General features: G+C 44.2%; 1 protein-coding gene across 8 annotated transcripts in view; it reads right to left on the bottom strand.

Moving 5' to 3' along the window:
- Positions 1-861: 861 nt before the first annotated feature.
- The window catches only part of ABR (ABR activator of RhoGEF and GTPase), a 669,248-nt gene continuing 643,364 nt past the window's right edge, over positions 862-26,745 (bottom strand). For all 8 annotated transcript variants that reach the window (XM_068270301.1, XM_068270303.1, XM_068270302.1 and 5 more), the window contains 7 exons: positions 16,044-16,103; positions 13,295-13,404; positions 12,965-13,104; positions 12,725-12,859; positions 8,998-9,103; positions 2,279-2,426; positions 862-1,923 (listed from right to left, as the gene is read on the bottom strand). In XM_068270301.1, coding sequence (XP_068126402.1) covers positions 1,834-1,923; positions 2,279-2,426; positions 8,998-9,103; positions 12,725-12,859; positions 12,965-13,104; positions 13,295-13,404; positions 16,044-16,103 — 789 coding nt within the window. In that variant the 3' untranslated portion in view covers positions 862-1,833. The remainder of the gene's footprint in view (positions 1,924-2,278; positions 2,427-8,997; positions 9,104-12,724; positions 12,860-12,964; positions 13,105-13,294; positions 13,405-16,043; positions 16,104-26,745) is intronic.

Raw genomic sequence — 26,745 nt, forward strand, 5'->3', positions numbered from 1 at the left:
TCGAAACTATAATGAGATTATGACTATTTTCACATACGTTTTCAACACTCGATTCGTTTACCGAACGAATCGAAGGTTTAAACGAAGGCAAAAACGAACCGTGTATTCCCAGCATTAGGCTAACAATGGTGCTAAAAGGTAAATGGATTCAGCAGTGTTTTAGACTGGGGTTGCTCATGTGAATGATGAGATGTACATCCATACCCCCCCCCCCCCCCCCCCCAAGGCTCCACAATTGCTGACCACAGCCACATGGAAATCATGAGTGAGGAGCTGCGTGTGCCATGAAAGCTGTGTGCAAACAATAGTGTCCAGGGTGGAAACAAGAACTTGCCAACTGACTCTCCAGCACCACCCTGTCTACATGGAACCTGCAGATATGAGCCCAGCAACTAATCTCCATGAAAACAGCAGGGCCTCAGCAGTGTTTTATGCCTGTTTGTACTTATGACATACTGTGTGGTTATGAGAATGTGTGAGATGCAACTGAGCAGCAGAGTAGCCAGGCCCACTATCCATCATGATTTATAGGCCATCACAGCTGTACACATTTGAGTGTATATCCCAGCAGGTTGGATCACCAATACACTGCTCATCTCTCTTCGACTACATCAGCTACATATTCTAAACCGTGTCTTAAGTGCGTCACTCAGCCTGCCTGACATCAATTTGTACAGTGGAAATATGGGTTTAAGGTGGGCTGACTGTGTAACACTCAATGGGCTCTGCTCCCAGTGGCAGATCATCATACTGCAGTATAAACTCTGAGAATCTGCGCTGCACTCTACAGCACATTGACAGGAGCTCCAAGCTACAACTTAATAATAATAACTTAGCATAGAAAAAAATGCAACCAACACATGACGGTGTGAGGACTATCTGTCTTTATAATTTAAACTTTCATTAGACTTAAACGTCATTTCTCACGGGGATATGAATCTGTGTTTGGTTTCACTTGGACAACTGGGTTCCTTCAGATAGATGAATGGTCCCATGTAGGTGTATTTCTCCAAGTGCTTCTGTGTCCAGATACCAGTCATTTCCCCAAGCTGGCCATAAACCAGTAATCTTCCCCCAAGCTGGCCAGATACCAGCCATCTCCCCCAAGCTGGCCAGATACCAGTCATCTCCCCAAGCTGAGCCACAGATACGTACCACCTTCTGAAAGCAGCAAAATCACAAGTGACAGATCCACCAGGAAGAAGTAAATCAAAGATGACCAAGAAGCACTTTCATTCACAATAGGACAAGAAAGAATGTCATGGCAACTAAACATATTTAAAAATATTAAGACTGAAGGTCCTCTCACATGGTGTGAGTTTGTGCCTGTGGCAAAACATGGCAGAAGTGTCCATGAGTCTGTCCCAGGAGGCCTGGCCAGACTCTTGCCATGTTTGGCTCTTGTGGTCCCCAAGGTGAGGAAGGATACAGTGCAGGTTGCAGTCTCCAGCACAAGAATATGGCAGGATAAAAGACCATCTAGGTCAGCAGAATTATTACAGAAAGTCTGTGAAAGTTCTCACACGTCAAGGAGTGTGAAGGACAAAGAACGTTCTCCAAAGCTCTGCTCCATCTCATCTACAGCTCTGGCTCCTACATGAAATAATGCCTGGACACCAATATACAAAATACAGCTTGTTACACAGGGAGCACAGTACTGGTTCTTTGTTTCCACTTCTGTACAAAAGGATTCAAGAAATGCACGAGAGCAATTTAGGGAGCGCTCTGGGTGGTGACTTCCAGCTGTCCGTCTCTCTTTAGAATGTCTGATGTCTAATTTATAGAGAGGAGCAAAGCTGCCTTGTCTTCTCCTGGCTGCAGGAAAGTGCACACTCACACGTCCGTAGAGTAGTACAGAGTGTTCTTCTTCAGTTCTGTGAAGCTGATTGGTTGATGCTGCAGATAATAGAGCAAAACCTGGACCTGAGGGGAAGAGAGAAATTACTCACATTATACCGGGTTCAGGCTCTGCTGATGGTGCAAACATACAACATCGAGAGTGGAAGAAAAGCATGGATCAGCCTCCTCATGCACCAGCAGAGAGTTACAATTGCAGGAATTTCTTTACCATTTATAACTGGCATTTATGGGTGGCCCTTGGCTGAACACATTATTATTGACACACGTGGCCCTTTGCTTAGTTGTCCTGCATAATACTGTCACAAGCATCAAGCAAGTCAATAATTGAGCCTTCTATCAGGTTTCCTTGAATATGCTACCCTTTAGCCTTTTCTGGCAGCAGAAAGTTGGATTCAAGTGTATGAGGTTTAACCCTTACCTGTGCCATCACATCATGTGACCAAATATCTGATGCCAGGTTCATGTGCACTTTAGTCTCAGACTCTGAGGGTCTCAGTAATGTTGGTCCAAAGACGGTGGCTAAATTATGAAGTGACATCTTGTTGATTGGTTCTTTCTCTGCAACCCTGGAGAATGACACAAAGATATTTTATAGCAAAGGCAGAAACTGTATTACATTAATAAAAGTCCAAATAATTTAATCCAAGATACTTAATATGAAACTGCATCTCAGGATGTCCCTATGAAGAGAAGAAAGGAAAGAGGATGCATGTAGTGTCCCTATGGAGGGAGGAGATGCAGGAGGCTCGAGAGAGGAGATGCAGTAGGCTCGAGAGAGGAGATGCAGGAGGCTCGAGAGAGGAGATGCAGGAGGCTGCATGTAGTGTCCCTATGGAGGGAGGAGAGGCAGGAGGCTGCATGTAGTGTCCCTATGGAGGGAGGAGAGGCAGGAGGCTGCATGTACTGTGCTATGGGGAGAGGAGAGGCAGGAGGCTGCATGTACTGTGCTATGGGGAGAGGAGAGGCAGGAGGCTGCATGTACTGTGCTATGGGGAGAGGAGAGGCAGGAGGCTGCATGTACTGTCCTATGGGGAGAGGAGAGGTAGGAGGCTGTATGTACTGTCCTATGGGGAGAGGAGAGGTAGGAGGCTGTATGTGCTGTCCTATGGGGAGAGGAGAGGCAGGAGGCTGCATGTACTGTCTCCTATGGGGAGAGGTAGGTTGGGGACAAAGCAATCATTAAATAACTCATGAATATAGTAAGAGCAGAGCACTGTTGTAGCAGCTGACTATATACTACACTGCACAGTGCTGTAATTTTGTTCCATGCACCAGAGGCTGGCTGGGGAGAAGTCTGGCAGCACAAGGTATGTATGGGAGAGAACAGACACACCTCACCAGTGTAGTGCTGCTCATTCACAGAGCAATATCCAGGCTGGAAGTGGCCAGGAGACACCAGAAGAAAGGCAGAACCAAACCGCAGATATTTTATCAGGTGATATTTCTCATTTCTGAAGTTTTCTGAACACTTTATACACCTGATCAGCTGCTGCTCTGTGATGACACTGCAGGGAGCCGGCTTGTAGCTGTCCTGTCAGACTGTCTTCCCAGCGTCAGCAGCTCTGCAATGCAGCCGATTGCTCTGAGAGTCAGCAAATGTGACGGCTTCAGGTTCTGCATGGCGCAGACTTATTTTTAAATAAGCTGAAGTTGTTCAATAGATGAATCTGCAGTGTTCAGTTACAGGTTTAGCTTTTAGTTGCCTCTGTCATAAAGAAGCATTGTGCTGTACTAGCAAAGCAGTTTACCCATAAGTCTACATTTTAGTATTGTTGGAGCAGAAAGCTATGAGTAATGGAATTTGCAGAACTGCAGCGCTGGCTATGATCAGTAAATCACTGCAGGGTGTCAGTTTACAGCAGAAGATGCAATTACAGACCATACTAGTAACCTACTGTCTCTGTACAGATTGTGCTGCTCATGGAACTTTTTGGCAACTCTCCCTCACACAATAACGCAATGTCTGCACCCCTCCTCCCCCCATACCTGTAACACAGTGTGGGGGTTACAGTACCCTTCAGGGATAAGGAGATGCAGGTTAGCAAAGTCTGCCCAGTTAGGACAATGCAGCACACTTCCTTGCTGTGTACTCTGCATGATGCAGTACAGCACAAACCCCACAAAGCCCAAATTGCCCGGTTCTGCTAATCGATTTCAACACAACAATGTTTGCTGCTGCAGGGAGGGAGGGACTAAAGCAAGTCATGCATGGGCCAATAACTGCCTGCTCTGGCAAGCGATCGCTCTTTGATTAGAAACTGATCAGTAGTATCGATAAGATATTACAAACTTGAATAGATAGGAAAGGCACAGAACATTTATATTGCGCTTTTCTCCTGGCAGACGCCAGAGATGCAGCCACTAGGGCACGCTCAGTAGGGAGTAGCAGTATTAGGGAGTCTTGCCCAAGGTCTCCTTACTGAATAGGTGCTGATTTACTGAGCAGGAAGAGCTGAGAGGCAGAGGCAGGATTCTTAACCAGTATATACTATCTAACCAAGCTCCCTATCCATCCAAGCTATCTTACCAGAGCAGTACCTCTCAATGCAGTACAACGCTATGCAGTCATTGATCCCCTTCTGCTCGTCCCAACACTGCAAGGAGCTGGTAGTTCACTGAATCATGGTGATAATGTGAGCAGCTCGAGAGACTGGGGAGGGACACTCAGGGTAGGAACACACTAGGCAGAATCACATATGCGTTTTCCATAGCACATAGTGGAAAACGCATATGTGATCTGCCTAGTGTGTTCCTACCCTCAGTGTTCTGTATGCTTATGCTCAGCCTCATGAGCTCCTCTCATGTTACTTATCACAAGCACTACCGAATGGAGGTACCAGGGAAATACAATAATACAAAGTTGTCCAAAGGACTTAGCCCTATGGGTACATAAAAGAACTTATAACTTTTATTGTCACAAAACCTAATTGGTTAAAAATGAGTAGTTCATGTGAGTGAACAAACTCCCTGTGGAGGTCTTCAAGTTAAGACTACCAATGTACACATTGCAGGGGTCCTGGCTTATCCCCCTCCACTTTATGTCAGATAAAAAGTGGGGTGTAGCTATCCCGCAGTTGTAATTGGTATACTACACAGATAAAAATGTATATGTATATGTACATTGGTAGTCTTAACTTGAAGACCTCCACAGGGAGTTTGTTCACTCACATGAACTACTCATTTTTAACCAATTAGGTTTTGTGACAATAAAAGTTATAAGTTCTTTTATGTACCCATGTTACTTATCAGCCAGATTGTGTGGCCTCCCATTCCTTTGCATTGTCTGACAAGGTGAGTGCAGTAGGACATGGGGAATTCTGCTGGTGCCTTTCTCCCCTAATGTTTAAAGGGTGCCTAAGTGAGATAGATTTTAAACTATCCAAATTGCCTGGCAGTACTGCTGATCCTCTGCCTCTAATACTTTTAGCCATAGGTCCTGAACAGGCATGCAGATCAGGTGTTTCTGACACAAATCTGACAGGATTAATTGCATGCTTGTTTCAGACACTATTGCGGCTAGAAGTATTAGAAACAAGAGGATCAGCAGGACAGCCAGGCAACTGGTATTATTTAAAATTAAATAAATATGGCAACCTCCATATCCCTCTTGGTTCAGGTTCCTTTTTATTGCACCCAGCAAGGTTTGGTGCTTAAGGCACTGTGGGTGGCCTCAGGTTAGTTTCTCTCAGGCTATTTATCCAATTAGCGTCCAATCTGGATGCCCTGGTTGTATGTGAATGTTGTGTTTCCATCCACTGTTAGCATAGGAGCTCCTGCCACTTGCTAAGGGGCTTACCACATACTTGTGGTTACGTGAAGCTAAGAATCTTGTTTATTTGATGTGCTGAGCTCATCCACTGGCTTCGTATGAGTTTGGAGGCTCTGACCCTCAATTGCATACTAGTGAATAAATGACATGGGCATTGGGCACTCTATGGCGGAATGCGCTTTTTTGTTGTCCATCTATCAGCTAGTAAAAAGCAAAGCACATCATTACTGTGTGAGGTATTGCTTCGCAATACACAGCTGGCTCCTGGGAAAATATTGCCCATATAAGGCCTATTAATCCTCAGGCTATGGTGCCAGTGTCAGATGTGAGCTTGTCTGTATCCAGGACACTTGCTGTGCGTTCCCAGCAGCCTCTGCTGTCCCCTTTAATGTTCTGCCACACATGAGTGGAGATGCTGGTATGAGAAAAGCAGCTGCTGATTCTCCCCTCCTCTCACTCTCCTTACAGGGCTGGTATCCCTCCAGAAAAGCAGATGTGGGAGCTGGCAAGAACCCGGCTCTCCAATGGAAAACTTGACTTTCCCTCCAAATTTCTGTCCCGGTTCTCATGCAACGTTCACTTCCCAGAGATTAGTAATCAGACAGCAATGAGGGCTCTGCAGCAGTCAGTAACCAGGCTCTGTAATGTACCTGGACACACCGCATAACAGGAATACACCCAATGGACAGTATAAAAGAGAACCTGTGCTAGAATTACACTCCACACACAGGAATGGGACGCTACATCTTTCAGTGTGACCCGACTGCAATCTAACAGCCTGTTAAAGGGAATCTGAAGTGAAAATAAACCTATGATTGAATGAACTGTATGTGTAGTACAGGCAAGAAATAGAACATTAGTAGCACAGATGGGAGTCTCATGAGAAACTTCAGTTGTTATCTATGCAAAAGAGCTTCTCTGAGCTCTCCGACCAAGCTTGATAATGCTGTTTTCTGAAGCACTTATCTCAACTTGTCTCTCACGGTTTCTTGTTTAAGGTTTTACTGCAGGAAAGTTCAAAGGGTCATTAGCTCTGCTCTGTTTCATAGTTAAAGATACAGAGTATAGTTTGTAAACTGCAAATATTAGAGAATGATGCAATGTTATAAAAAATGATATATAACTGAAAATAAAAATGAGACTCTTCTTTGCAACTGTTCTATGAATTATTCGTACTACACATACAATTCATTAGATCATACATTTGTTTTTTTTAATTTTCGTTTCAGTGTCACTTTAATAAGCAAGCAGAATCGATTCTGACAAAAATCTGTCTGCATTTGCCACATGCTTGTTCCAGGCACCACTGATGCATGAAAGATCAGCAGGATGCCAGGAAACTGGTATTGTTTAAAAGGAATTAAATATGGCAGCCTCCATATACATCTTGCTTTAGGTTCCCTTTAAAGCGGGATTGTCACCATAAAAGTCAAATTTCAAAAGCAACTGGTCTGAGTGTATTAAAGAGAAACTCTGACCAAGAGTTGAACTTTATCCCAATAAGTAGCAGATATCCCCCCCCCCCCTTTTTTACATAAGAAATCTATTCCTTTTCACAAATGGATCATTAGGGGGCGCTGTGTGACTGATATTGTAGTGAAACCCCTCCCACAAGAAGCTCTGAGTACCGAGGTACTTCTGGCAGTTTCCGGTCTGTGAACCCTGTTGCATTGTGGGAAAACGCTGTTTACAGCTGTTTCCAACTGTCAAAACATACAGCAGCAGCAACATCACCTGCCAACAGTAAAAATGCCACCATGTAATAAATGTCAGAATGTAAATCAGGGATTTAAAATATTTTACAATGGGAAAACACTGACTAAATCATTTATACATAATTATTGTAAAAATGAAGCACTTTTTATTACATTATTTTCACTGGAGTTCCTCTAAGTCAGCTGTGCCCAACCTACGGCCCGCGGGCCATTTGTGGCCCGCGAAGCCAGTTTCTGTGGCCCGCGCGGTGTCTGCCTGCGGAGGGGGAGAGGATCGGGTGGTATTGCGGTATTGCGTAGTATCGGCACTCGGCGGGAAGCGCATACACCAGCGTGTGCTCGTATTCAGCCCCGGGTACCGCTGGGATAGTCAGAAAGCCTCGCTCATTGGTTACTGCAGGAACCTTCCTCCAATAGGAATCAGCCTAATTCCTATTGGGGAAGGTTCCTGCAGTAACCAATGAGCGAGGCTTTCTAACTATCCCAGCGCTACCCGGGGCTGAATACGAGCACACGCTGGTGTATGCGCGTCCCGCTGAGTGCCATACTACGCAATACCACCCGATCCTCTCCTCCTCCGCAGGCAGACACCGGGGCACACGCTGTGATAGCCCCCTCAGCCCCACACAGAGCTGACAGCCTCCTCAGCCAGCACACTACAGGCCACTCTGATACCATTGCTGCATTAATCTGCCCTGTGCATACACCCAGGTACCGTACTGGACTCCTGATACCATTGCTGCATTAATCTGCAGGCAAACTTCTCATTAAGAAAATGTGCATCAAATGGTGAGTACAACAATTCTTATATTGTCGTTTTCTTTCCATTTCCAACACCATGTTAACTGTTACTAGAAACACGTTGAAAGTTTTACATCAAAATTTTGTATGCATGTGTTCCGGCCCTCGAGATTTTTCTTAATTAAAAGTTTGGCCCTCGGGCCAAAAAAGGTTGAGCACCACTGCTCTAAGTGATAAAGATGCTAATCCTGCATTCAAAACTTTTTCTGCTGTTACAGTTTGGAGTTATCACATACCTTAGGAGCACTGGCCCTTTAATTGCCATTGCCTAGCAAAACTGTTGCATGTTGGGGGGGGGGGGGGGGGGGGGTCTTTTTATCTATAATATATACCTCCTCTTCCCTTAATTTCCCCCTCCTTCTAATAATATAAGACAGTGCACTTCCTAGTATAGACCTCAGTGGAAGTGTCTGAAGACTCTGGGATGAGGGCAGGTAGCGAATATACAATTAGCAAGAGGAGAAAAAAGCGTGAGGGAGGAAATTATGTCAGGATTAGCTTCATTCAAAGGTAGCCAAGATGGAAACTGTCTAGAATACGATTCCCTGCTTTTCCTTTTTAAAATGTTCTCAGGAATCATAATGTGGACAGTGCAATACATCTGTTATGTAAGTAGAACTAGTATTTATCTACTTATATATGTGTTTTATATTTCTAGGTTAGCATGGGTGTCACTTGTTCTTTAAGTCATGTGACCACAAATCACTGTTATAATGTGATTGGAAGCTGCTGAGTATCAGATATGAGTACAATGTGTGCTGGGCGAAGCTGTAATATAATAGGCACAATACCCTGTCTCCCTCTCCGAGCTGTCCAGCTCCTGTAATAAGCCCTGATGGTTAATCTTGTTACCTTTTCAAGTGCTGGAGCAGGAACAGGAAGGTCATTAGGTTGGGTTCAGGCAGGGACCGGAGAAGGTGCATCATGCAATTCTCCTTGGCAGCTGGATCGGACAGAGCTGTTACCAAGGAAACACAAGAGGATTAGGAAGTCACTGGCAGCACATAATCAAACCCAGGCATTAAACAAACAATGGCACTTTGTAAACAGCTGTATGCAGGTCATCAGCTGAATAACAAGAACCCACTGACCCATAATAATAACACACACATACATACATATATACAAAGACAAACACTTATATAGCGCTTTTCTCCTGGCAGAGCCACTAGGACACGCTCTATAGGCAGTAGCAGTGTTAGGGAGATTTGCCTAAGGTCTCCTGCTGAGTAGGTGCTGGCTTACTGACCAGGCAGAGCTGAGATTCAAACCCTGGTCTCCAAGGCAACATAAACCTATGGCACACTTGTTTTTATTATTCTTTTGCTTTGACTGGTATTTACAAGGTATGAGTGTGTCCAGGATGGAGGCTGCCTAACCCACCTCTCTAAACAAAGCAGGATCATCCACCAGGCAAGTAGGCAGGTGCTTGGGGCCTAGTGGTTGTCAAGGGGCCCTAGTGGATGTCAAGGGGGCCACCTGACATCTTCTTTGACCTCTCCCCACTTCACCTTACCAAAAGGACCACAAGGGGGCCCCAAATCTACTACCTTGCTTAGGGCCCCATTACATCATAATCCATCTCTGCTCCTGAGGTACGGCAGAATGGGCAGAGCAAGAGACTGAAATGAATTTCACCTCCCCAACACCAGCACTGTCTTCTCAAAACAGCGATCACATGATAACGGAGACCGCTTCCTCCCCTTGCACCGCTACAGCACAGAAAGGTCAGAACATCTCTCTGGGTGCCATTACTGTCTGTGTCCCCAGAGGCATATTACTCTGTACTTCTGATGTTATTGCCAGCAGGAAGAAAGGAAATGTTACCATCTGGCACAAAGTCTGCAATAAGAAAATACAGGCAGTCCCCTACTTACACACAGGTCCCGCTCTGGGAGATTGTAAGTTGAGTCCTGTGTTAAATATGGGGAAATATGGCTAAATGATTTACTTTTGCACAACTCTGGATTTGGACATCTAGTAAAAATTATGTTTTTTGGTTTATTTTCAATGTGGTTTTAGGCTACTTTCACACTAACAGTGTTGCGGTACTCTCCCCGCCGCAGCTCATCACGACAGCAATGTAAGTCTATGGAGACTTACACACTACTGTGTTGCGGTGCGACAGAAGTAGCAAAATCACTGCAAGCCTGCCACAAACTCTGCAATGCAATGCTGCATAATCCATGCCTACCGCACCAATTATGCTGCAAGGCAAGTCTATGGCGACGCAGTCAGTGTTAACTGAACAATTGTGGTACCGGGCCACATAAAGTTAGGTGCGGGGGGGTGGAGAGACGAATAAGGTTAGGTGTGTGTGGGGCACGGTTAAGGTTAGTCATGGGGAGGAAGGGAGTGTTAAAGTTATGTATCACTGGAGGGGGGGGGGGGGGGAAGGAGGGGGAGGGCCAGGTAGGGTTAGGCATCGGCAAAGGGAGGGTTCTGTGTAAGAATAGGGTTAGGTTTTGCTGTAGTAAAATATATGTACATTTTACTGATATTTTACTAAGGAAAAATACCATTTTAAAATAGTAGACTATCAGTAAGACACCAATATTCTGCTATCTGCTATCCCCAGGCTCCCAAATTTCACGGCACCTCTATTCCATGCATGCTTCTAAAGTTGGCCACTAACAGTCCAATTTCTAGCGAAAAATCGTTTGAGCGATCAGAAATTCTGATCGGACGAAAAATCGTTCACTGCACCATCAACTAACCAATCATTGCTTCCTATCCATCACGACCACCAAGAAAATCCAAATTTTCGTTCGACGAAAATTCATTCGGGCGACATTTTTTTCACTCGTTCATAATCGATTGTGTCCACCAATGGAGATTATTTACAACCAATCCGATCAGAATTTCTGATCGCTCGAACGATTTTTCGCTAGAAATTGGACCGTTAGTGGCCAGCTTTAGGCGATTTAAACTACTTATAAGAGTTGATACAATACTGTCACATTTAACAATAAAAATATGTAATTAAAAAATAGTATTGTATATTTTGTTGATAAGACAACTTTGCATCTCTGAAATGTAACTTGAGTCGTTTGTAAGTAGGGTACTGCCTGTACCATCGTTGATAGCAATTTCAACTTAATAAATTGACCGTGTGTCTAGTAGTAAACACGCAAAAATCAGTAACCCTGTGCACACTCGCATGCAACAAATGCATTCACAGATTCACTCATCCAGGCACCACTGTTATCCCTGCAGCCAAGTTAAAAGCCGGGGTCTTAGTTGGTTGCAGCGACCTGTTCCTTGGATTATATTGAGATTTTTTTTTTTTACATTACTAACACTGAATGGCATCCATCTAATGTCTGTGATGCTCTAACTGCCAACTACCATTCTTAAAGGACACCCGAGGTGAAAATAAACTAATGAAATAAATAATTGTATCTATCCTCCTCCTCCTGAAAATGACTTTTTAAGATATTCCACAGTTTTATTTTATATTTAAATCTAATTTTTACTGTTTTATTGTATTTGCTCATTGACACATTTATTGAAGTGAGGGTCACACTGTAGTCTGACCCAGTCCTGACTCAGACAGGAACTGCCACTTACATACCTGATGTTTAACTTTCAGGTAGAGAAAGAAAAAAAGGAACACAGTCTAGTTATTTGTGTGCTAGGCACTGTACATACACATGTCTATCTCATCATGTCACATCGGGTATCCTTCAACTGCATTACTGAGGTCAACCTCCAGGCACAACTCACTAAGCATAGAGCCCAGTTGTTAAAGAGACACTGAAGCGAAAAAAAAAATATGATATAGTGAATTGGTTGTGTACTATGAATAATAACTAGAAGATTAGCAGCAAAGAAAATATTCTCATACTTTTATGTTCAGGTATTTAGTGTTTTTTCTAACATTGCATCATTCTATAATATGTGCAGATTACACAACACTCAGCATTCAAAATGAGTCTTTCAGAGCAGTCTGTGAAGTAATGACCTCTCCTCTAGCAGAGGAAAAGTAAATAGTCCAGGAACAGTTGAGATAATAAAAGTCAGATAACAGCCCTCTCCACGACTTTGAAAGTTGTAGAGATAATGGCTTTTTTTGTATAGAGATAACAACTGGAGTTTCTTAACTATTCCTGTACTGGAAACAATTACACTGATGTACCTGATCTTAATGTTTTATTTCTTAGCTGTGCTACACATACAAATCATAATATCATCTTTTTTTTTCGCTTCAGTGTCTCTTTAACTATACTTTGGGTCAAATGGCGCTTCTCTGGCCAAAAGTCCTGTTTTAAATATTTGGTCATGTGACTGGAAACAACCAACCTTAGGTACTATATTCCTATAGGTGGACCTGGCCTGCTGCTTCAGTCATTATTATTATGTTTAGATTACAAGGGGCTGGGCACAGACTCTGCTTTCTGAGAGGATTGCAGCCCACAGCTCTGGTAGTCTGTGTTCCAGGCGTTCCTGACTAGATACTGTGAGTTGACAGCAGCCAATTGGGTGGCTTACATGGATAAGCAGCACACAGGGTTTTATTGGGCTGTGCTGAGCATTATACCAGGATCACAACACACAGATAAATGAGATATATACATACCGATCCCTTCCATGAAGGCCAGGTACAGCCTGTCTGTGAGGAGGGGTTCAGGGAGCTCTCGGAAGTACAGCTTTAACGTTCCAGCAATGGCATTAATGTCCATGTCACTAAGCATCATTAGAATGTCTTTGTTATCTAATGAGAATAGCAGAAGCAAGCAGGCAGATGTATCAGGACACAGGACATCATTGAAAAAAAAAAAGACATAAATTAACCAGTCTTATTTTACTGGAAACTTACTTGCATCAAAAGCAGCTTTCAAGGCCTGGATGTCTGTGGCCACGCCCGATATCCTGTATATCCCGACCTCCTCGATGCCACGCTTCTCCACCTCTTCTATACACTGGCGTACTATATACGGCACCTTGGACCGCTCCCGCCTGCCAGAGACACAGAGATACTCATTATAGCATCAGTAATAAGCCTACCTATCTGTATGTACAGGAGGAGATGAGCTGTACATGGCTGACAGGGGCTCTTGTAATAATTGGGAAAGTCACAGTAAACTGACATACAGGTTTTAATGAGCGCTCTGCAAATCTAACAGCAGAAAATGAGACGGCCGCTTACTTTGTCACCACGCTGATCTTCACGCCGAAAACCCCCGTCTGCTTCTTAGAGGGCGTCCTCTTCAAGCTCATATCCCGGCTGCTGAACTTCATAGAAAACTCCACTTTTATCTGAAGACAGAGCAATCATTGGAAAATGACTTACACACGAAATGAGAGATCCAGCATGTGAACAATAAGAACATCCCTACTTGCATCAGTCATTGTCATTACAAATTGCAAATACGCTACATGTGCACATACCTCTAATGATCCAATCTTTTTCATCCAATCCTACCATTTCTATGTAATATAAGGGGACTGCCTAAATTATCCATTCAATGTAGTCACTCAGTTTACCTTTCTACTACATAGATTTGGTAAAATTGGATGAATAAGATTGGATCATTAGTGGTACATTTCTCCCAGAGTAAAATACACTATGAATTACTTTTCTCCTATGTTGCTCATATAACTGTGTGGCTGGTATTGTGGGATGTCATTGCCATGACCATGCAAGTGTCCTGTCTGTGAACCTTGTTGCATTGAGGAAAACAGCAGCTGTTGCCAACTGCCAAGCACGAACGAATTACACAGTGAGTATTGATCACTTGATCTATCTTCTATTTTTTAACTTTGCACTCTGCAATGTATTATTTCACCCTCCCCCACTCCTTTACTACTGCCGGTATCCTTTGGTAGAGTCCCTCAGGAAAGTTACAAAAAAAAAATAACAGACTGAGATTCCCCCATATGGAAATGGACTACTAGCCCAAGACCTGTCAGATTTTTACAACCTGTTTTTAAGTGACAGAGGGCTGTATGCAGGAAGGAACGGTAAAACTGCAATGTGCAGACAGGACACGTTGCCGGGGTACATATACTGCACGTTTCCATAGCAATGCGCATGTAACCCCGGTAACGTATGTAATTTTAAGACACTAGCATATCACCCTTAACGTGTCCAGTAAAAGCTTGTACTCTGTGCCTGTACTGATAACACAACAGCTGCTTGTAAAGTGTCCCTCTGCACTTACCCTGTGAACACAACCTGCCTCAGCACAACCTGCCTCAATCTTAAAATGGGTCCGTAGTTCAAGTGCATTGCATTATTGATCAGAGCTCAATTTTAAGACCTCTTCTAAATAATGTTATGGCATCACTGAGTAAACCCACGGAGCAGCAGCATCCATGAATATAAAGATATTGTGGGGGATTTTATTAGTGACTGCAGGTGGGAGAATCATTTATTTAAAGAAAATCTGTAATGAAAAAAACTCCCCTGGGGGGTACTCACCTCGGGTGGGGGAAGCCACCGGATCCTATTGAGGCTTCCCCCGTCCTCCTCTGTCCCACGGCGGCGATGTGAATCCTCCCAGAGCGGCAGCGCAGGCGCAGTATCCGCTCTTCCCACGGAGATAGGCGGAAATAGCCGATCTCCGTCGGGCCGCTCTACTGCACAGGTGCAAGTCTCCTGCACCTGCGCAGTAGAGCGGACCCGACGGAGATCGGCTATTTCCGCCTATCTCCGTCAGAAGAGCCACAACAGCGCCCCACTGGAGCCCGAAAAGGTAAATATTGCACAGCCCGACAATTTGTCACCTGTGCGTTCCGTGGGCTGCAGCGAGACCGCCGTGGGACACAGGAGGATGGGGGAAGCCTCGATAGGGACAGAGGCTTCCCCCTACTGAGGTGAGTACCCCCCAGGGGAACTTTTTTGCAGTACAGGTTTCCTTAAAAAAAAAAAAAGTCTGGACAGGGGATCTATACACTGGTCGGTTTTTTACTTCGATTGATTATTACAACCTATAAATTAATTGAATGGATCAAGAATCGAGTTGTCATTTTGATGTAGAATCGATTCTTATAAGCAGATATTCTTTCAAATACTTAAAATGAATCAATCGAGTATGTCGGATCATTTCAAATCAATGGAACAAGAATCAAGAGCTTTTCATTATGTATTTGATTGACCTTTACTCGGTCTGATTCATCAAGATGCTTATTTTGTGACTAAAAATAGCCTCTGATCGATTAAAGGTGAAAAAATATTGACCCTAGCGTATGGGCCAAAAAATAAATTCATGTTCAATCGATTCACTTATTTTGAATCAATTCTAAGAATCGATAGGTCAATCGATCGTCTTATAATCGACCAGTGTATGGCCAGCATAATACTTGATAATAAACTTGCAACAATTGCAGTGCATGTAAAGGCATGCCGGGGGTGCAACAGCTTTTATGAAACCTCAGTGGAACTGTCCCTACACTGAGCACATAAGCTTGTCTAAGATCAGTACATAGTAATGTGTACAGGGGGAAAAGTTATGTAATCATAAATGCCAGACTAAACAGGTGGCTTTTCAGTTTTGATTTAAACGTGTCCAGGGTTGGAGCTGTCTTGACTAAGTTTGGAAAGGCATTCCACAGGGTAGGGGCAGCATGACAGAAAGCTCTGGCTCCAAGGGTTTTTAGTTGGACTCTGGCGGGGGTCAAGTTACAGGATCCTTTTGATCGGAGTTTGCGGGTGGTGTGATGCAGTTGAAACAAATCCTTCAGGTACCCAGGGTCTAGGACGTGTACGGATTTGGATGTTAGCATGCCAGTTTTGAAAAGGATTTTCCATTTTATGGGTAGCTAGCGTAGTGAGCAAAGGATTTGTGGCAAGATGCGCCTCAGTGCCAGAACAGAAGCAAGCAGGGATCCGGAATAAAGTCTGCAATGTACACAGATGACCTGGATGGAGTGGGAGTTGAAGTATCTTCACTTACCCCATTCATCTCTATGACGTCCACATGCCAGTTCTTGCTCTGGACTGCTTGTGGATCCAGCTGTAAATAGAAGCAGACAAGGCTGTAAACACTGACACTAACCATAGTGTAATCATCACTGGCGGGGTCCCATTGCTGGAACACAACTCACAAACAATGTCAGGGATATCATCAGATGCAGAACAGCTGTGAGGAACAATCAGCAGATTATAATGCCTCATAGCTGGGCCAGGACACTGGACTGTGTCTGCAGAGAGTACCTCAGGCAGCAGGTGCAGCATTCCTATTACTGGCCACACAGAGGAAACACACCGCCTGACAAGACAGCGATGACAAGGAAACCACAAAACCTTTATTAAAAGGTAGAGCATGGCGGCTTGCAATACCCACACATCTATTTTTACACCTGACTCTCTGTCAGCAAGCTTTTCCCAAGGACAGAATAGAAAATCTATTTCTATCCATTTAGCCATGGGATAAACAAGGCAGAATCTGAAAGTTCAAGTTTTCCATTTCAGTAGGGTCTACCAAACATCTTCCCTTCTATTTATAAGCCCTGGGAAAGGCATCCAGCCATTTCCTGTTTGACTTTATTTCGCCCGAAGGTCCTAAAAAAACAGGCTGAATATGTAGCTCAGCTTTCATGGTCCGAACCTCCGCACTATCGCTTCATCAATCAGCAGGCATCTTGCGCTAGAACATTCTGATGCATATTATATACATAGTAGAGACCACAGCAGCCACATGGGGCTATGCTGAGGAGATCAGGCCAAGGCTCTGGGATGTAATAATACCAACACTTACTACAGAGATTCATCGCATAGTTTGGTTGTGGCACAGTGGAAGCCAGTGAGCCTTCCTCTGTGCCACAACCAAACTATGTTATTAACTCTACTGATGTAAAAGGAAACAAATAGAGCTATATGTAAAGTAATAACTTCTGTTAAAAAGAAAAACAAATATCCAGCCTATCCATGCATTGTGGTGCTGATCATCGGCCTCTAAATTATTCAGAATCAGTGACCCAGGAGGCACATGAGGTGTTCTGACTGTGGCTGAAACCAAATGTTCAGTATAGGCAGGTAAAAGGGCATTTTAAAATGTGACAACAAGATGGCAACCTCCATATTCCTCACATCAGTTTCCCTTTTAGACTCTATGAGAAAGTGCACAGCTGCAGGCAAGCAGAGCTACACAACAGGTTTCTAAACTTCCAAGTTTATTTCTAGTAGTGATATTTATGGTTTACACACTACACCCCATGGCTACTGAAATAAGCAACTCATAACTGAGCTGAACTTGGGTGCTGTGTGTGGTATCATTCCAGACCACAGGCAATCAGTTAAAGAAGTATCCTGTTTTGATAGTTGCACATGGTCTGCAATCACAGTCAAGAACGATAAAACGTTTGTAACACGCTTTTCTCCCATAGGACCCAAACTACATAAGCTTGTCTAAGATCAGTACATAGTAATGTGTACAGGGGGAAAAGTTATGTAATCATAAATGCCAGACTAAACAGGTGGCTTTTCAGTTTTGATTTAAACGTGTCCAGGGTTGGAGCTGTCTTGACTAAGTTTGGAAAGGCATTCCACAGGGTAGGGGCAGCATGACAGAAAGCTCTGGCTCCAAGGGTTTTTAGTTGGACTCTGGCAGGGGTCAAGTTACAGGATCCTTTTGATCGGAGTTTGCGGGTGGTGTGATGCAGTTGAAACAAATCCTTCAGGTATCCAGGGTCTAGGACGTGTATGGATTTGGATGTTAGCATGCCAGTTTTGAAAAGGATTTTCCATTTTATGGGTAGCTAGCGTAGTGAGCAAAGGATTTGTGGCAATGGCAGAGTTGGCTTCTTAAAGGACAACAAAATGAGAGGGATCCTCTGCTTCTAATGCGTATGGATGCTTTTGGCCATAGACCCTGAACAAGCATACAGCAGATCAGGTGTGTCTGACATTTTTGTCAGATCTGACTAGATTAGCTACATGCTTGTTTCTGGTGTGTGGGTCAGACACTACTCAGCCAAATAACCCAGGAGGGCTGCCAGGCAACTAGTATTGCTTAAAAGGAAAAAAATATGGCAGCCTTCATATACCTCTCACTTCAGTTGCCCTTAAGTCTTGCGGCAACATTGTGTACTAGCTGCAGTCGATTTGACCAACACACATTCCGCATATGATGTGTAGGTTTCCGGTAAGTGTGACTTGAGTGGTTAGGGGTGAGGACAGTCTATTGTGCAGCAACCACAACAAATCACCAAAAGTAAACACCCCTCCAGTCTCCTCATGCAGAGAGACATCAGTCACATGACAGGTTACTACCCCAAGGCTGCTGATAAAGCTTTCTGTGTTGAAAGTACAATTATTCTTTAAATACAAAAGCATTATTCTTAACCATGTTAACATAATATTGAAATCATCTAAATCAATCTGAGTGAGGCAAAACATCACATTTTCCCATCTGTTTTATTGTTACTGGATGCTCTCCAGACACTGCACATTGCTGAGCTGTGGGATGGGCAGGCAGCTATTGTCTGTCACAAGAACACCATACAGATAATACACTGCAGCATACCGCGTGTAATCTATATCATGTGAGGTGGGGAAGACTACATAAATACTACACACGTCCCTAGGAGTTACCCCTTTCACCTCAGCATTTAGTCCAGAACCAATTATTTACCCTTAAAGTTTAAATGGTACCGGAACTGACATGTATAAGGAGATAAAGTGAACGTTCTGTCCTAATCTAAATAGAAGCAAAGTAGACCAGCACCCAATGGGAAGAGGATGTGTGCTGAGCAGAGTAGATACCGTGATCCTCCGGGGTCAGCAGTATTCAAAGGAGTAGTCTGCAGCACCACGTCTTGTATTAAAGCTCTTTTATTGGTATCAAAGTTAAAAGATAGCCATTTGCACCGACAGACGATGTTTCGGGCAGACTTGTCCTTTTTCAACAGCTTGAAAAAGGACAAGTCTGTCCGAAAAAGTCTGTCACTGCTCATGGCTATCTTTTAACTTTGAAACCAATAAAAGAGCTTTAATACAAAACGTGGTGCTGCGGACTACTCCTTTGAACAGTCCTAATCTAAAGGCTCATACACATGTCTAAATAATCTGCCCAACGATTGGCCAAACTTGGTGTGTTGGAAGATAGTTGGGCGTTTGTACGGCTGTCAAACAATGACGACCAACTGATAACAGGTTGTGGTTCTGGACTGACACAGTACGAATCTACATCCAGCGGGTGGTGCTGCGGCTCTGACTGGACGTAGTATCAACATCGCAATGAATCGCGCTTCCCTGCCATAACCGCCACTCTTGTCGCTCTGCACCCACCACTCTGTAAGCAGGTCAGGAGCCGCTTTCATTGGCTCCTGACCACGTTAACATGGAGAGCCAATCACATTGGCTCCCAATGATAGACAGCGTTAGGTGCCAATGAAAGCAGCTCCTGACCGGCTATCAGCACTTTGCCATCATAGAGACAGCAGAGAGAGGAGTCTGCGACGATGGGGCAACATTGGGAGCAGCGGGTATGTGCGGTGATTTCTCGGGAGGCAGCGTTTTACCGTACCAGCAGTCTCTGGTCCTTAAGGGGGCAGAGACTGCTGGTACGGAAGTGGTTAAGTGAGTTTGTTGTTAAGATGGTTGGCATGTGTGTACTTGTAACTTGTTGTCTGGTTTATTTATTTATTTATTTGTTGTATTTATAAAGCGCCAACATATTACGCAGCGCTGGTTGATCCAGTTGTGCGGTTAGCCGTGCACTGTGTTGGAAATGTGTACGAGCCTTTACATAGAACAAACCTGTGTTCCTTGTTCTCACTGTAAGGGCCCTTTTACACAATGCATTTTGATGCTTTGCATTATGTAGCGTTTTAATTCGTTTTGACTTTCCATAGCAGTGCATTGTAAAAAAGTTTTTCTGAAACAGAGAAGAGCTAATGACCATGTGAACTTTCCTGCAGTAAAACCTTTAACAAACAAGAAACAGTGAGAGACAGGTTGAGATAAGTGCTTCAGAAAACAGCACTGTAACTAACTAAGCTTGGTCAGAGAGCTCAGTGAATCTTTTGCATAGATAACAACTGAAGTTTCTTAACTCCTCCTGTACTGGAAACAATAGGAGACTCATATCTGTGCTACTAATGTTAGCTGTACTACAGATACAATTCATTATATCATAAGTTTATTTTCACTTCAGACTCACTTTAATATATCCATTTAAAGTGGATCCGAGGTGAACTTTTACTCATTGCATAATTGTGTTCCTTTCCTATTGTTTATAGGGCATTCCTCAAGCCAAATACTTTTTTTGTTTTTGTTTTAATACTCTAATTCCCTATAAACTAAATAAACCACGCCCACAGGTTTTCAGAGAGCCTTGGCAGTAGCAAGGGCTCATGGGAGCTCAGTCTGGGCTGGAGGAGGAGGAGGTGTTACTAGCCATTGATTTCAGAGGCAGAGTGGAGGAGGGAAGATGGGGGATTAGGTTTTTTCGCAAGCTTAGTGATCAAGATGCAGATAAGCCTGCCTCTGTGTAATGTTTACAAACAACATGGCTGCTGTCATTGTATCACAGGAAGAAATAATCATATTCTATTAAAGCTGTTTGCAGCTAGATTTGCTGTGTAAACTATCTAAACTTTAGATAAGATTTATAGACAAGTTACTTGTTATAGTTATTTTTTCATCTCGGATCCGCTTAATGCTTTGTCTGGCAATTGGGGTGCAGCTAAAAAGCAAACTAAAGAGTTCTAGTTCTGAGTACTTCTCACAAGCTATTAAGGTAGCCCATTTAATGCACTGCAAAGCTTATAACAGAAGTGTCTAGCCCTGCTATGTATTGCATCTGATTATATACATCAATAGATGATCAGACGTGAAGGTATACACAAGGAGAGGTCTGCTTCTAGGCAGGCCACAGGTCATCAGTATTTGTAACACACAATCATCTAATAGTGCTTTTAGTCATCCAGCACCAGCTACAGAATGGATAAACTGGATATAATGCGTCCACATGGCTTCCGGGACATGAGGAAAGAGCTCACTTTGCCATTTCCAATCTAAACCATTTGCTTTGAATTTTCAAAATGATTTCCTTTGGTATCAAACAGCATTCGGAGATCCTGTCTGATGTAATTATGTGGAGGAACAGAGCGGAATCAAATTATCGTCTCACATTTCATCTCTGGTCTCCAGAGTCCATCCAGCAAGAGCAAATAGCCAAGAGTCTCCCATCCAGAACAACATCAAAGTCCTGTGTACATGATATTGCACTGAGAATGTTCTGCATGCGCAACTAACAAGCTCCGGTAAGTGCAATTCAGCTGAACACTGGGTCATGAGTCAGCAGGCAGCGATCTTTCATGCAACCCAAGCACACTCGCCTTCTACCTCCCTTCAAGCACAACTCACACAATGGAGAAATTGAAGATCTGGAGAAGGGAAGAATAAGCTTTAAGTAAATGGGCAGATAATGACATCCATTTATCTATCACACAGGCAATTCACAGCTAATAGAGCGTGGCATGACTGGAATTCATGGTGAGTGCACCTGGTATACACATAACCTTTCCAGTGCTGGGGGGGGGGGAGGAGGAGGAAGTGTGTGTGTGTGTGGGGGGGGGGCGGGGGTAAGGGGTGCACAGTACAGGACAGGGGTTTCTGCTCAGCTCATTAGATATCATAACAATCAGCAGAAACTGGGACAAGGTGGTGTGTGTGTGTGTGTGTGTGTGTGTGTGTGTGTGTGTGTGTGTGTGTGTGTGTGTGTGTGTGTGTGTGTGTGTGTGTGTGTGTGTGTGTGTGTGTGTGTGTGTGTGTGTGTGTGTGTGTGTGTGTGTGTGTGTGTGTGTGTGTGTGTGTGTGTGTGTGTGTGTGTGTGTGTGTGTGTGTGTGTGTGTGGAGGCAGATGCGGCTCTTTTTATGGCTGCATCTGGCTCGCAGACAAATCATTAGGAGTTGATTCATTAAGCTGCCCTGCTGAAGCAACGCAGCTTCGTGTAGCAGCGCAAGTAAATTTTTCAAAGTAGGCACACTACTGCCGTAGCGCGCACTTACTCGCGCTCCCCCCAAAACTAACGGCTGCTCCAATTGTCCCACTCTGGACTCTGTGGGGTCCAGTGACTTGGTAGGACGAGATCCCCGCACTTTGATTGGCCCAATTGGCTACCTGTCACTTGACAGCTAACTTTAAAGTGTTGGTCTTACATAAAATCCGCACATTTACTTGTATTTACTTTGAAATATATTGTATGGCTCTCACGGAATTACATTTCAAAATATGTGGCACTCATTGCTCTCTCAGCCAAAAAGGTTCCTGACCCCTGCTTTATAGTAAACTCCAAGATACCAGGAAAAGTCGTTTACTATATCACAATATATGTTATGATATATCGCTACATCATATGTTTACTCTGATAAGCCCAGGTCAAAATATGAAACAAAGATTATCGAGCTGAATTTTAGCATAACAATGAAAATCTGAAATACTCTTCCCTGTGACCCCGACTCTCCTGTAGACAGCACCAGGGCTGCGGAGTCGGTACAAAAATCCAACTCCGACCCCTCAGTTTAGGATGCCACCGACTCCTCTAATTTGCATATTACAATCTTGTTGATTGAAAGTATGTAACATGAAATTCGTCTCTCAACTATCAACGCTTAAGGTAGCCATACACTGGTCAATTTGCCATCAGATTCGACCAACAGATAGATCCCTCTCTGATCGAATCTGATCAGAGAGGGATCGTATGGCTACCTTTACTGCAAACAGATTGTGAACAGATTTCAGCCTGAAACCGTTCACAATCTGTGGTGGTGCTGCCGCCGCTCCCCCCGCCCGCATACATTACCTGCTCCGCCGGCGCGACTGCCCCCGATCACCGCTGCTTCGTCTCCGCTCTGGTCTCCAGCATGCTTCACTTCTTCCTGCCCGGCAGGAAGTTTAAACAGTACAGCGCCCTCTACTGTTTAAACTTCCTGCCGGGCTAGAAGAAGTGAAGCATGCCGGAGACCAGACCAGCGCGGAGACGGAGCAGCGGTGACCGGGGGCAGTCGCGCCGGCGGAGCAGGTAATGTATGCAGGCTCTATTGCGTCGGTCGTTGGGCACTCGAACGCCGCTTGCGACGCGCTCCCTACCCGCGGGCGATCGACGGTAATTTTCCGCACGGAGCATTCGACGGGATCGGACGGGATAGATTGAAATTCGGCGTGTAGCGGGAACGATGTGACAGTAGATTCGATCCCAGTGATCGAATCTGCTGTCGATCTGGCGGGAATCGGCCTAGTGTATGGCCAGCTTTAGGAATTTTAAAAGACAACTGAAGTGAGAAGGATATGTAGACTGCCTTATTTATTCCCTTTAGTCATAGACTAAAACTAGTCCTTGGTAAAAGTACAGACCGGAACAAAGAACATCTATTAGGCCCTAGGCAATGTAACTGTGGGTGCATGTAAGAGTGATGTGCAGGTACTCTGCAGGGGAATAAGGAGATTCTTCCTCTATTACACATTCTTCATGCACAATCTGAACATGGATCAGGCCCTAGGCAATGTAACTGTGGGTACATGTAAGAGTGATGTGCAGGTACTCTGCAGGGGAATGAGGAGATTCTTCCTCTATTACACATTCTTCAACAAAGTAAACCTGAGACAGATGAAGTTAAAGTTTTATACATACCTGGGGCTTCCTCCAGCCCCCTTCAGGCTAATCAGTCCCTCGCTGTCCTCCTCCACCACCTGGATCTTCTGCTATGAGTCCGGGTACTTGAGCCAGTCTGGCGTAGTGCGCATGCACACTCGGTGGCCGGGAGCGTACTACACCTGCACAGCACTATTGCGCAGGTGCAGAATGTTCCTGGCTGTGGGAGCGGCACGTGGCCGGACTGCGCCGATTGGCTGAATTAACGGGACTCATAGCAGAAGATCCAGGTGAAGGAAGAGGACAGCGAGGGACTGATTGGCCTGAAGGGGGTTGGAGGAAGGCCAAGGTATGTATAAAACATTTCTTTTCATCCGTCTCAGGTACCCTTTAATTCGTAGTCACCAAACCAAATTTTAACAACATATCAAATTATTTGATTTCATCAGCAAAGGGAGTGCATACATTTGCATAAATCAGCATCAACGCAGAATTATTTCCATCTCATTGACCATCTCTGTTAGTGACACGGCTACACATCAGGCTTTATACTTACAGCATAGATGTTATTTAGTATATATAAGGGATTCCTGTGTACACATCATATATACAGTCACAATCAGATATGTATATCTGACTTTAAAAATACGGGGACTGCTTTACCGACTCATATTCCAGGAACCCAAAATTGCTCCAACTCCTCGACTCAGACTCCTCAGCCCTGGACAGCACATCCAGGATGACAGAAGCACCGTATTGATGAGGTCATCACTGTGCTGAACTCAGCAGGCTTCCAGTACTATGGTTGACTAAAGAGTCCAGAGATAGATTAAGATGTAATGGGGGCTTAGGCAAGTTTGTAGATTTGGGGCCCCCTTTTGGTCTTTTTGATAAGCTGAAGTAAAGAGAGAGGTCAGAGAAGGTGACAGGTGGCCCCCTTGACACCCACTAGGCCCCAGGCACCTGCCAAGGTTGCCTGGTGGATGATCCTGCTGTGAAAGAGTCTTACTGTCCTGCTGCACAGTACATTACAAGATGACTATGTGGAGACAGATTAAGTCCTGTGCGATACAATGTGTGTTTAAAGATTTTTTTTTTTAATGACTGTATAGCTGAATATATCTTTATTCATTTTTGGCCAAAGGGAACACTTGTATCCTGTGTTTTGAGTCTTCTAGTAGAAAAGTGCTTTAAGAACATTGCAGTTGACATGATTCTTCCATCGATCACATCACAGTTATAAAATAAGAACACACTGCATTAACTTTAAAAGGTGTTCTGTAGGGTATTTTAAAAACAAAAACTGACACCTGAGGCTTCTACCCGCCCCCTGCAGTTGTCCTCTACCATCCTCCGTTCCCACACTGCCACTCACCGTCCTATTATTCCTCTAACTAGACAAATGCAACTGCGCCTGCACCACACAAAGTTTTGTTGTGCTGCACCTGCACAGGTAGCTCCCGTAGACATGAGCGGTGGGGGGTGTTTGACACACAGGCGCAGTTGCAATCATCTAGTTCAGGGGTGTCAAACTCAAATGCAAAGTGGGCCGAAATTGTACACTGGGACCAAGTCACGGGCCAAACAATGTCTACTGTCCACTGTCCTCCCTTATAAGGTTCCCTGGTTTCTAATGCCCCCCCTCCAACCCCTACACAGTTCCCTAGTGCCTCGTGGTTCACCCTCCCCAATACAGTTCCCTAGTGTTTAGCGGTTTCCCCCTACCTCGCCCATATTGCTTCCCTGGTGTTCACTTCCAATATAGCTTCCCTAGTGGTCTAGAGTGGGCCAAACATAATGCAAAGTGGAGAAACCACTTGAGGGCCAAATTTAATGGCTATAAGGGCCAGATTTTGACATGTATGGTCTAGTTAGATGAATAATTGGGCAGTGACCGGCGGCGGTGGAACGGAGGATCATAGAGGATTGCATTGGACAGGACAGCTACAGGGGGCTGGTAGAAGCCCCAGGTAAGTGTCAGTTTTTTTGTTTTTTGTTAAATACCCTACAGAACCCCTTTAAAACCCATTCCACAAGAAAAAATAGAAAAAAGGAAAGTTTTTTTTGTGAAGAGACATTTAGAAATGTTCTTGGATTTTTACTCCTGTCTGTGTTCTTGTTAGAGGGGCACTGTGGCTTTAATATGAGCCATAGCGAGAGAGAGCACAAACTTGATGGCGATACTAACTCTCCACCAATCTACAAAGATGTTTGATTTGTTACTGTGTGAGAGATGCAAACACTCACTGCTGGACACAAACTGTGGGGCAAATTCTCCCAATGGACAACGTGGACTGGATTTGGGCATCTGATTTGAAGCCATATCTCAAAGTATAAACCACAGAAATCGCTTTGCTAGATTTTATAGGCATGAAATTGCAGTAAGCAACAGCCTGAGGCATGAAGACTGGAGAATTAGTTTGTGTTGGGAGTGACATTCTCAGCCACCAAAGTGGTTGCAGTTGTGTGTAAGGACAGATTAGGTTACACTGCAGGTCATCTACTGGGGTGAAGGGTCAGCCCTCCCAGAAGCCACAGATCAGTAATAGGGAAATCCTGTTCTTATAAACCACACAATAGCTTCTCATATGTCTTTATTGTTGCTCTTCATAAAATGATTCTGATAACCACCTGCTGTCATCTCATGTATAGTTCAGAAGATAGAGTGGAACACCTTGTGATAGGCTGGACTCACCAACTTCCTAAATAAGTAAAAGAGAGCTGAGAGCTGTGATGGAGACATCTTCCATTTGGAATTTCAAAGAGCTATAAGGTGGCAGAATGTGGCTCCCTACACTGACCTGGCATAGCGCTCTGCAATGCAATACTAGCGACTGAAGATGCCCTTACAGCTGAAGCGAGAGGGATATAGAGGCTGCCATATTTATTTCCTTTTAAACAATACCAGTTGCTTGGCAGCCCGGCTGATCTATTAAAGTGAACCTCCAGACTAAAAATCTACTCAGCAGCACTGAAAAGGCCTGGTGTTTCTTTAACAGTTTCACGGCATCAGAACTTTGTTTCTCTTATACAAGCCTCATTTTTAGCTGCACAGAA

The sequence above is a fragment of the Hyperolius riggenbachi genome, chromosome 2 (genome assembly GCF_040937935.1).
Source record: "Hyperolius riggenbachi isolate aHypRig1 chromosome 2, aHypRig1.pri, whole genome shotgun sequence".
NCBI lineage: Eukaryota > Metazoa > Chordata > Amphibia > Anura > Hyperoliidae > Hyperolius > Hyperolius riggenbachi.